Source organism: Salminus brasiliensis, chromosome 21 (assembly GCF_030463535.1).
Source record: "Salminus brasiliensis chromosome 21, fSalBra1.hap2, whole genome shotgun sequence".
In the NCBI taxonomy this organism is placed as follows: Eukaryota; Metazoa; Chordata; class Actinopteri; order Characiformes; family Bryconidae; genus Salminus; species Salminus brasiliensis.
Window position 1 is genome coordinate 33698184 of NC_132898.1, and position 12566 is coordinate 33710749.

General features: G+C 40.7%; 1 protein-coding gene across 1 annotated transcript; it reads left to right on the forward strand.

Moving 5' to 3' along the window:
- Window positions 1-11370: 11370 nt before the first annotated feature.
- On the forward strand, window positions 11371-12520 carry gpr25 (G protein-coupled receptor 25). The gene has a single exon (XM_072666306.1). The coding sequence runs from the start codon at window positions 11371-11373 to the stop codon at window positions 12490-12492; it is 1122 nt and encodes a 373-aa protein (XP_072522407.1). The 3' UTR covers window positions 12493-12520.
- The last annotated feature ends 46 nt before the right edge of the window (window positions 12521-12566 follow it).

The window sequence follows — 12566 nt, forward strand, 5'->3', positions numbered from 1 at the left end:
GATCTAAGTAGTCTTGATGGTTCGTAATATACTATAAGATCCTGCAGGTACTCAGGAGCGAGGCCATGTAGGGCTTTATATGTTAATAAAAGAATTTTGTATTCAATACGGAATTTAACTGGGAGCCAATGAAGTGCTGATAGAACTGGACTGATATGGTCAAATTTTCTAGTTTTAGTAAGGACCCTGGCTGCAGCATTTTGCACCAGCTGAAGTTTATTGAGGTTCCTGCTGGAACAACCTGACAGTAACGCATTACAGTAATCTAGCCTTGAGGTAATAAAAGCATGTACTAGCTTTTCTGCGTCTTGTAGTGATAAGGAGTTTCTTAGTTTGGAGATGTTCCTAAGCTGCATAAAGGCTGTTCTACTAATATTAGCTATATGTTGCTCAAATGATAAATCTGAGTCGAATGTGACGCCAAGATTTTTAGCTGCTAAACCAGGAATGATGGGAGAATCTGCCAAGTCTAACATTAAGTCTGATAGTTTATTTCTAGAGTCTTTTGGACCTAAAAGGAGAACTTCGGTTTTGTCACTGTTAAGGAGAAGGAAGTTATGTGACATCCAGAGTTTTATATCCTTTACACAGTCCTCCATTTTCTGTAGTCTAAATTTATCGTCAGGTTTGGCTGATATATAGAGCTGTGTGTCATCTGCATAGAAGTGGAAATTAACGCCATGTCTGCTTATAACTGAGCCCAGTGGTAACATGTATAATGTAAATAATAGTGGTCCTAAAATTGAGCCTTGCGGAACTCCATATCTTACTTCTGTGTAGTTTGAAGATAAATCATTTATCTTTACAAATTGGAAGCGTCCCGTTAGATATGACTGGAACCATGATAGGGCTGTCCCTGTGATTCCAACCATTTTCTCTAATCTTTCTAGTAATATAGAATGATCTATTGTATCAAAGGCTGCACTAAGGTCTAGTAGGACTAATAAAGATACGTAGCCTTGATCAGAGGCAAGAAGGAGATCATTCGTAATCTTCACTAGGGCTGTCTCTGTGCTGTGATTGAGTCTAAATCCAGACTGGAATTTCTCATACATGTCATTTTTACTCAGGTATAAGCAGAGTTGTTGGGCCACAGCTTTTTCTAATATCTTAGATACGAATGTTAAGTTTGAGATGGGTCTATAATTAGATAATACGCTAGGATCAAGATTTGGTTTTTTGATTAAAGGTTTTATAACTGCTATTTTAAGGGTTTGGGGTACATGCCCAAGGCTAAGGGATGAATTTACAATTGTTAAAAGAGGTCCGATTATAATTGGGAGAATTTCTTTTAGCAATTTAGAGGGAATCTGGTCGAGTGTACATGTTGTACAATTAGCTGAGGATATAATTTTTTCTAGTTCTGGCTGTGGAAGTGGGTAGAAGGCTTCCAGCCTTTGTTCTACAACTAAGTTTTGTTCTAAAGCAACTACATCGGGTGACGGCCATGTTTGATTTAATAAGCAGGGTTGGATTTGTTGTCTAATATTTTCTATTTTATTATTAAAATAGTCCATAAAAACATGACTAGTTAAAGATGTTGGGATCTGGGGTTGAGTATCTGCCTGGCTTTTAGTAAGTTTAGAGATCTCATTAAAAAGAACTCTGGGATTGTTTTTGTTTTTCTCGATCAGCGAGGCCAGATACGCTGAGCGAGCTTTAATGAGTGCCTTTCTATACTGACTAAGGCTGTCCTTCCACGCAGAGTGGAACACCTCTAGTTTGGTCGTCCGCCATTTACGCTCTAGTTTCCGCACTGTTTGTTTTAAGGTACGAGTTTGATCACTGTACCACGGTGCAAGCCTTTTTTGCCTCATCATTTTATTTTTGAACGGTGCTACTTTGTCTAAGGTTGATCGGAGGGTATTCTCTAGATCGTTTGTTAATTTGACGAGCTCCGTTTGGTCTGACGGAGTGTAAGCTAAGGTCGATAGGGGTGGGAGATTTTTAGTAAACTGTACAGTTGTCATTGGTGTTATTGTGCGTTTTAGGCAGTGTTGGGGAGAAGAATTTACATTTTGCCTTAGATGTAGCTCAAAGGAGATTAGATAATGATCTGATATCACTGAGCTTTGAGGTAGAATATTTAGCTGATCAATGCTAACACCCAGGGTCAGGACTAAATCTAGGGTATGATTACAGTAATGTGTGGGTCCAGTTATGTTTTGTATAATGCCGACAGAATCTAAAATTGATACAAACGCCTTTGTTAATGGATCGTCTGCTTTTTCAAAGTGAATATTAAAATCTCCTACTATTATAACTTTGTTGCTGCACACTGCCAAGTCTGCAGCAAAATCACTAAATTCTTTTAAAAATTCAGAGTAGGGCCCTGGAGGCCTATAAATATTAATCAGTGAGAAAACATTTTTATTTGTGGCTGGATTTGATATATTAATGTAGATAAGCTCAAAAGAAGTGAAGGTGTTACAGTGTTTTTGAATAATCTCTAGTGTATTCTGATAGATTATACATACTCCACCTCCTCTGCCTGATAATCTAGGGCTATGTACATATTTATAGCCTGCGGGGGTGGCTTCATTTAGTGCTATGCAGTTCACTGTTTAGTCTGTGGTTTGCTCACCAGTTATATCATTGAACTTCACGCCTATGGTATCCTGAAAGGTCATGTGACAGTGTTTGAAGACTGAAGGTGTGAATTCAGAGAAATCGATTTTAACAGCATTGTTTTAATTGCTGGGGAAGGTTTCCAACACTCATGTCTTCAAGACAGTCAATGTCCAGTTCAGTAGCCTGGACTGAAGAAACACATTCACTTCAGGAGCTTCATTAAGCCGTTTCAACCACATACATGTACACAGTGAATCTGAAGTCCAGCAGACCCGTCAGAGTGCCCATACTAACCCCTGTCCACAGTCAGATACCACAGGACCCCTTCATAGGTCCTGCAGAGTGAGCTGTTTTAGTGCATGCAGAGCTGTGGTCAGGCAGAGCACCTGGTCGTTGGGGGAAGGGGTGGTCTTCCTCGTCATCACTGCTGTAGTTGTGTGCAAGATTGCTTTGCCTCCTTGACGGCCTGGAAAATGTCACATCTTGGCTTCTCAGCAGTGCATGCATTACTTCATCCATGCACTTGCAGATATATGGCATTGAAACTCACTGAGTAGCCCCCTGATCCAGAGATACGTAGCTAGGTTTATTGTTCAGGGTTCAGACATTGGAAAGGGACAGCTGGCCGGCTAGGGTTAGATTTACTGCAGCATTTTTAGCTCCTTTCTCATACCTCTATTAAAGTGTGTTAACATGAGTGAGTTGCCAAGTATGCACTGTTCAGGAAGTGAAGAAGAAGAAGAAGAATGGCTTTAACTGTGCTGGCAGTCCAGAACCGAGGGGACAACTACACCCTGACTTTTGGGCTCTGAGGCTTTCCAAAAGTGATTCAGTAATATTCAATTCAATTCAATTATATTCCATTATGTTTAATATTGTTTAATAATATTCAATACTATTGTATTATATTCAGTAATATTCAGTTACAGACATATCATTCTAAAATGATGTTTCCATGTCATTAACAGCACACAATACTCAACTTGTTTTCTGGGAGTAAAAAAAGTATTGTTTTCAATGCTTAATTATTTACAAGTTTGATATATCCTACCTTTCAAACATTTCAAATATTATTAATAGGATCAAATGTAGAAAAGAAAGGATGGTGTGCATCCTCTATTTTGTTAATTACAGCAAGATTACTGCAAACATGCATTCTAGGAATCCTGTTGATGAATTTTCTCTAATTTAGTGATTTACACAGATTCTACTGGTGAAAATAAATGACAGAATCATGCGTGTGTGGAATCTTATGTGGTCTGTTGATTGTAAGCAAACACTATATTCTTCGTCCCCTCAGAAATAAAGTAGACAGCATTGAGTCGTGCAGTATTTTTGCACAGTGTCAGACATCGGTGGGAAAATCACACTTCACTTGTCACCACACAAATGTTAGACGTCAAGATAAGGAACCAGGAGAACACAATCAACGTACATTTGAAAGTAAGGCTTTCTTCATCTGTATGCATCTACAGGCTGTATTCAGAAGTTTGGTATGACCTCAGATAAACTATAATTAACCTAGCAACAATCAGATCATCAGAGCGTTCAAAACCATCAAAACCAGCTTCCACTCCCATAAAGATGATCAGATTGTCATGGGTAGGGTTGGATAATGTCCATCGATTCTGATTTGAACTAGAAGAAAGTGATTCTGTTCTGATTCTGATTCTGAGGACAGTGCTGCATAACCAGGTCCATGAAGATTGCATTAAACAGCTCTGTTTTCAGAAAGAGCAGCGGTGTGATGTTGGAGATGTGCTTCTCCGTTTGTCGAACATCAATTATCAGCCTTTTTAACAGTGATGAAGATTAGGATAAACTGGAACCATCATCGGAAATATTCTCTCTTCAAACTCTGTCTTAATGGAAGTCTGCACATTTCTCTGCTTGTCGGGTTCTTCTGCTCGATCTCTCTATGTGTCATTCTTCAGATGAGGTTCTCAGCTTCTCAGGTCTTCTACAACACTTCTACTTACCCTTTGCTTTTTGTATGTTTGGGCATTTTTGTATTTTGTACATTGTGCATAAAACACACACACATACACACACACACACAGTATACAGTATATAACTACACACAACTTTATAGATACTGTTCATTTTACTGCACATGTCCTAGTTAGCACAGTGCTGTGGGTCACAAAGTGGTCATAAAACAGAAAACCGTGTTCAGAGCAGCTGCTAGTCGAGGAAAACTTTCTTTCAAGAAAGAGAGTACTGTGGTTAAGATGTTGTGGCCAGGGGGGGGTCAGGTCTAAGTAAGACTAGGGTAAATGTTTCTCCTACCCTTTTTACCAAAAGCCTTTTTCTAGTTTCATGCCCATAAAAGTTTCACTATTTCACTGTTCAGTACCCCTGGTTATTGATTCTTGGCTGATTTGTGGTTATTTACAGTTGCTTTTAGGCTTTTTTGAGGCCAGTTGTGGCAGTGAGAAAGCAGGACTTATATAGACGTGCTTAAAGCTGTATATATTTGTATACCGGATGTGTGGCGACTGTAGAAGCTAATGCTAACGTCAAACCAAGGCGAAATCAACACCACATTTTTAGTATCTAAAAAGAAAACAGGCAAAACTAGGTCCCTCATCTACATGTATTATTTAGTAATGTGGGCCGGGCCCCTCGTCCTGCAAGATTAATGAGAGAGATCTGATCTCAAGTGATCACAGGAGACGCATTTAAAATGGCAGGTGTGAACAGCTCTCTGTTTTGGTAATTATTTGCGATCAGATCTCCTGAGGCTCATATTAATACCAGGTCAGAAGATCAGACAGCACTTACTAGGAACAGACTTGTCTAGGTAAGATCTACCTAATTCCCCAGCAGTTAAAATCCCTATAATGTAACCCATAACTCATATCTGCTCTGAGACAACTACAGTTGAGCTTTGTCACCTATAAGTGCTCTAAATTGCTCTGATAATAAACTTGGTTTGGCAGGGAATTCTGATATAAACCCAGTTCCCCAATTTACCCCAAAAGTAGTGAAGAGAAACTTACCAGCCGGGGGAGGGGGGTGGTTTCTATCAACATCTGGGGGGTTTGTCCTCGGCACAGTTGCCTCTGGCTTGATCAAATGAGGGCGTGGATCAGATTTCTCTGTGTTTTTACTGAGTCATGGTGGCTGTTTGTTCAGGCCTTTTGTCACAGGACTCTGTGAAACAGTGGCTGTTTGGGAATGTTTTGAGAATGAAGAAGTGGGTTTAGACCACAGGTCCAACGACATGCTATCTCAGTTACGTACTACAACGTCTCCTCAGTATTGCCTACGCAGGCCTGTTCCATGTGGTGTAAAGTCACGTACAGGTCAGAAGATCTTTTTTCCATCCATTAATTTCCTTTCATTCTCCTTTTCAGAAACCTGATCAACATGATCAGAATAGAAACGACCAAAAAAGCTCATTGTTTCAGACTGAAAATATGACCTACCTTCTCAACCACTAGTAGTGCTGTTGAGCAAAATACATGTGCATGAGGAAGAACTGATAAAAGAGTGCTGAGAGATCGTGTTGAAGAAGATCCTGCTCCTTTTTTTTATACATTATACATTACTCCAGTACCCAGGGAGCAAAGAGGGTGAAGGGCCTTGCTCAAGGGCCCAACAGTGGCAGCTTGCCGAGCCCGGGTAGAGTGCCCTGCAGCTGCTCATGCAGTTGGTGTAGGGTTTGATTCCCTGGCCAGGCAACCACACAGACCCCCGGGTAAGACTCCTATCCCTACAGTTTCCTTCCTGTGCAAATTCATTTAAATGTAAGTCACCCTGGATAAGAGTGTCAGCCAAACCAGCAGCACTTCAGTGTAGTCAGTAAAGCATGGTAGGCGACTGAATAAGGGCAGTTTGACTCACACACATGTGAGGAGTGTAAGGGGGCATAAACACGTTTCATAGGAAACCCATTCTGAAATTTCGATGTCAGACTTCCTCTGTACAGTCATCAACAGTCAAAATGCAACCTGAATGCGGAGTATTTACTGCGTGGTAAACTGACACAGAAAAGAGAAAGAGTGCCTCGTGGATGAACCTCCTCATGTGCAGCTTTAGCAAATAAAAACACATTCAAATCACAGGTTTATAGACATTAGTATGATTAACTAATTATACCATATTAATTCTATTCTCCATAAAATGTCCTCAGATTAGGGCTAAATTAAGCGAGGATGCACAGTCATATCTGTATCAGTTGCTGTAGATTTAGATTTGACTGATATTTTTTGATGAGATTTTATGACGAATTAATGATAATCCAGAACAGCAGAACCGTAGAACCACTCCAGAGTCTGCTGCAGTCTGCCTCAGGACACAGGAGGATTTCTATGAATCTACATGCAGTTCTCTCTGGAAGTTTTCTTGGTGTTATAAAAACCTCAGCGTGACCCCGACCGCTCCATTTCTGAATTACATCACAACACTGAGAAAACGGCCAATTCATGTACCAAACACAGGTGGAAGGAAACCAGAGCACCTGGAGGAAACTCAGGTTAGATTACAACACACCGAAATCCTCACAGACAGAAACCAGAGCCAAGATCCAGCCCACAAACTCGGGTTCGTTGGGAGATGTGCAGCACACATACTGTTTGCGCTGCCACTGTGCCGCCGTTACTTTTCCTTCAGGTTAATGTTTGACACCAGCAGATCCAGTCTGCCCACGCAGCAGCTCACAATACCCACACAGGAATAGCACTAATAATAGTGCTGGTACTCGAGTCTGATCTGGAGACCATTAACGAAAGCTATTATATAATAAAATGTAATGATACTTTTAGTGTGTGTGTGTATATATGGAACACCATATTGCACATTTCTATGTTTATAAATTTCCTTGTTTACACTAACACACTCAACATCTGTCTGTCAAGTAAGATCTAAACCAGGCTAAAAACATGTCTGTCTGTCCATCAGCCTGTTTAAGCTAATCCTGCTGTGTGGAGGTTGTACTTTAGCCTGGCTGAGTACAATCTCACATCTCACAGCCATTGGGATGCTAATTAAAATTCTATAGGTGTGAATCCTGTGACTCAAAATATTTACTTTAAAATAGATTAAAAATGTACTAATTCAAAATGACCTTTTACATTTAATTTTTTGTTTAATCAGTTAAATTCTCATGATTTTATTGAAATAAATCCAGAAAACTACAGAAAGTCACGTGTGTGGACGAGCTAGTGCACAGAGGTAAGTCTTGACTCTTAACTGTGTTAAAATGTTTATTTCACAGTTGATATGATTTTTTATTATAAACTTTAATTTTTAGAGCAGAACCCTTACTTCACTCTCCCCCTGCCAGCAGCAGTACACATCTCTCACTGAAGGGTTTCATTTCTTCTACAGAACTGATCTGAGAAAACACTAAACCCTGTTTTTAATCATCATTCATTCATTAAAGATCAATAGTTTTGTAACTCTCATGTGAAAAAGTTATTACCCCCTAAACATGTGCTAAACACTTCCTATAACTGGGGATCAGTCTTTCACACCTGAGCGGGTTGCTGTGTAAATTCAGCCAAACTGGAGGGTTCGGACCTCAGGTCCTGCGGGAATATCGGGTTGAAAATGTATTTTTCAGACACAGCAAGCTGCCCAGGTCCTAAAGCCTCCCACACTAACACACCAGCAGCACCATGACTGTTCTCATATAGGCTGACTGGGTAAACTGAATTTAACTGAAAGCAAATGGAGATGATGGTCTGTGCTGTAGTTCGCTGGACTGGACTGACATATTGTTTTTTCTCATGTCTTTTATAATTGATTTTGATTGTGCTGTAGAGTACAGTTTTCAGAGAAGTTTGAGTCTGCTTCATATTAAACATTTAAACAGGTTTTATTTACAATAGACAAAAACATTTTACATAAAGCTGATTATTATTTGTACAATAAATAACAATATAATTTGCTGCTATATGGGAATTACTTTATCACTTTTTTATACCATTAAATGTAAACAAATGAGTAAACTTTCTCACTTAAGCAGTTCACTAAACTGAAAGACATTTTCAAGCACAACAGAGTTTTTTGGACCAAACTGCAATGCAATGGTGTGAATGTATACAGGGCGGTGTGCACCTGCCTGCTTTACACCTGCTCAGAAATTTACAAACAACAAAACAAATATTTCAGTGGTTCTGAAATGGGTAAAGCCAGTGGCGATCCTTTCATCTAAGCAAAACTTGACATAGGGCCCACTTTACCCAAACCACATGCATCCTCTTCTGAAGTGTTGAACTGTTTTCACATACACATAAAATCCCCTTACAGACACCTGCTGCTAACACTGCCCCAACAGTCCAGTCTCACCTTAATTTACTCTTTCTACATTTTCCTCAGACAAAGTCAATAATAATTCCATCATTTTAGGACATCCTAAGATAAACATCTGTTTCAGACTAGTTGTTTAGGTTGTTCCTTTAATGACTATCTGCCCCCAATCCCCTATATATTGCGCACCACTAGCCCCAAATAATGCATTTGTCATAATTGCAGGACCTACGTAGTGTGCTACATAGGGATCACAACGCCATTGCAGAAGAGATCTAGCTCAACCCTCCTGGGAGCTCTAGCATCAAAAAGAACCAGAGACCAAGTGCTTTCGAACCCTGTCACTCTTTAAGGACACTGGAGACCCTAGTGCTGATTTGTAGGAGTGATACGTGTAGCAGCGTGTATCTTGTTGTTTGATCTCACTGTCAGCAGCTTTCTTCTTGTTCTTCAGCCCCAAAGGTGCTTCAAAGCCATCCTGTCACTTCTTCTACTTCTGCCTCTGCAGATAACATATACATGACTGCAGTGCATTGTTGTTACACTTGTGAAATAGCTTAAGGCCCACTGGAGTAGCCTGTGATAGGTGATAGGCTGTTTACTTCTCGTGTGTGTAGCTGTGGTTCTCGCTGAATTCCTAAAGGCTGGTTTTGTTGGTTTTCTTGAAGTTTCACTCTGTGTTTGACTTTACTTTTTTCCACTCTTCGTCCTCAACTTGTGTTCAATAGGTGGAGTGATTCTGGGATGCTTCTTTAAAGGTGTAGAGGCCTTCTTATTTGAGCGTATTTGTAAACATGAAGTGGGTGAATAACTTTAGTTTTATCTACAAATTAAATCAAGTTCAAAATATTCTTAGTTCAGTAGTTTTATGTTTTTGGACCCAGAGTAATACAAGAGGGCAGAATACCATCCAATCTGAAACTGCTCAAATTCCCACATATACTGAGACTGTGTTGGCAGGGATGAGGTGTGTTTAATATTAGGTACAATTTAAATTAATTAATTGGTTTATTTACATTTGATGGAAATGTTTACTTAAGTCATAAATCCATATATAAAACTCAACCTTTAACTATTTATGTTTGTCTTAGAACCACATTTCCTGTTTGAATGTCAAAACATTTCAGTTTAAAGTGTCCAGACTTTTGAATGTCCTGAAGTCCTTTGTTGAGACGTGGGAAATGCCTTTGATGCCTTACATAGAGGAACTCCTGCACAGTACCATCAGCTACAGGCCCAAACCACAAAACAGGTCTTTTTATATTGATATTTGTACCTTTAACATTAATATATTTGTCTGTTGATATACTGAGGCGTTTTTATTTGGTTGAGTCATGAATATAAAGTAAAAGTATAGAGTCCAAAATATCTGTATCTATGTAAATATATGTGTGTGTTTATTTAACATATTGTTATTTTTAGTTTGGAAATTTGAAATTTCTGATTTAAAATTCATGAATCTAAAGCTACAGCTGTAACTGATGACGATGCAGAATCAAATCTATTGTCACCTTTTCATTTCTCAATACTGTGACTTATTATGGTTGCAGAGTAAAGCCACAACAGAGTCACAGATTATTGTTACTATGGTCGAATATGAAAAAACCTATGCATTGTTTGATACACGCTGAACAGAAAATTAATTCTTCATTTTTACCAAACTGCTTTTACTGTAAAAATGCAAATGTTCATTTTCTCAATTCCAAACATCCCATTAAATGAACTGACAAACTGCACACTCTGACTCCTGACTTCTGTATTTAAGTTTATTGCATTTATTCTAATGTTCACTTACTGCTGAGATAAACGGTGTTAAAGCATTTTCAGAACTGCCTGAGTATTGAACTAGCAGTGTTTTATATTGTATTGTACAGTGTATTATATTATATATAATTGATTTCTAAGTACATATGATAATAAATATGAATCCTCTGATACATTGCTTGAATCAGTGGATTTTCTGGAGTTTCTTGTAGAACATGAACATAATTTGCATAAAGAAAACTACTTGCCGTGTGCGACATGTTTGTAAATCTATCTTCAGAGGAATATCAGGAAACCACAGCGACAGTTAAAACGCCTCAAAGCCTGTGTGTGTAAAGCTGTGGCAGGCTGTTCAACATGCAGCTAAACTTCCACCGCTCTTATCTGCAGCTCGAACCCTGCTTACTGGAGCCATTTCTACTGTTGTGACCCGGTTCTGACCTGTCTGTGAGCTGTTGTGGCTGCTGGTGGTGCTGAGCCTGCTGGACTGATGTGTGTGGAAGTTTCACACTGATTAAAGAGAGGGGGGTTCTAAACATGTTTAAAGGAGCAGAAATTATGCTCAGTGTGGTCTGTCCACTCTCCATCAATAAACTACAAGCTCAGGGGTTCAGACCGGAGAGCTAGATCCTGTACTCGATGAAGAAACTGCAAGTTAAGCCTGATGCTTCTGACAGACATATGCATCAGGTCAACAAAAAGGAGATGTTGCTGTTTGTGGTTTTCAAGCATGTGACTAAATAGGTTTTCTTTCCTTTGCCAGTCTGATGTGCACAGATGGTAAGCAGCTCAGAAGCAGCTCTGGCTCATCACACAATGGACAACAAAACTCAGGAGGTGTACTACTACGAGGAGGATTATTTCAACTACACAAATGGCTCAGGGGTGTTGGACACGTCCTACATCTACCTGCCTGTCTTCTACTTCATCATGTTCTTCGCTGGCTTCTCAGGGAACCTGTTTGTGCTGGTTGTGATCGGCAGTAGACACAAGAGGAGCAGGCGCCTGGTCGACATCTTCGTGCTCAACCTGGCTCTGGCCGACCTGGTGTTTGTCTTCACTCTGCCCTTGTGGGCCGTCTCGGCCGGGCAGGATCATCGGTGGCCCTTCGGGAGCGTCATGTGCAAGATCAGCAGCTACATCATTGCCGTCAACCGCTTCTCCAACATCTTCTTCCTCACATGCATGAGCGTGGACCGCTACCTGGCCGTGGTGCGTCTCCTGGACTCCCATGTTCTCCGGAGCAGCAAGTGTGTACACCTCACCTGCGGGGTGGTGTGGGTAGTGTCTCTGCTCTTTGGAGCTCCCTCACTGGTCTACCGAGACCTGAGCAATGAAGAAGATGGCTCCTGCATAGATGATCTAAATTCCTCCTTCTTCAGAGCCATCATTCTGCTGACAGTCTTCCTGACCTTCATGCTGCCCGTGCTGATCATCGTCTTGTGCTATGGATCCATCCTGGTCAAACTGCGCAGTCACTCCATCTCTGCCGGCAACCCACGCGCCGAAGCCAGACGCCGACACTCCCTCAAGATCGTCTTCACCATCATCACAGCCTTTCTGGTGTCCTGGCTGCCCTACAACGTGTTCAAGACCATCCAGGTGATCTCCAGTATGAGTAACACTGTGCTAGATGATGACATCCAGTACAGCCTGATTCAGGGGCTGATTGTTTCCTCCTGCCTGGCCTTCATCAACAGCTGTGTGAACCCGGCCATTTACCTGTTTCTGGATAAGCATTTCAGGCGGAGCGCGGCGGCACTGTGCTGGAACTGCCTGGGCCATGGAGATACGCAGCACAGCTACGTCTCCTCCAACTCCTTCTCCAATGGCACCACGGAGAGCCTGGGGAGCGTGTCGAGCCGTGGTCGCCTGTTCTCCCTCACCCAGAAGACCTGAACTGAAGCTTTTGGCCAAACCTTTTTATTTTCCATGCATTACTGCTTTAGTCTTATTATAATAATAATAAAATA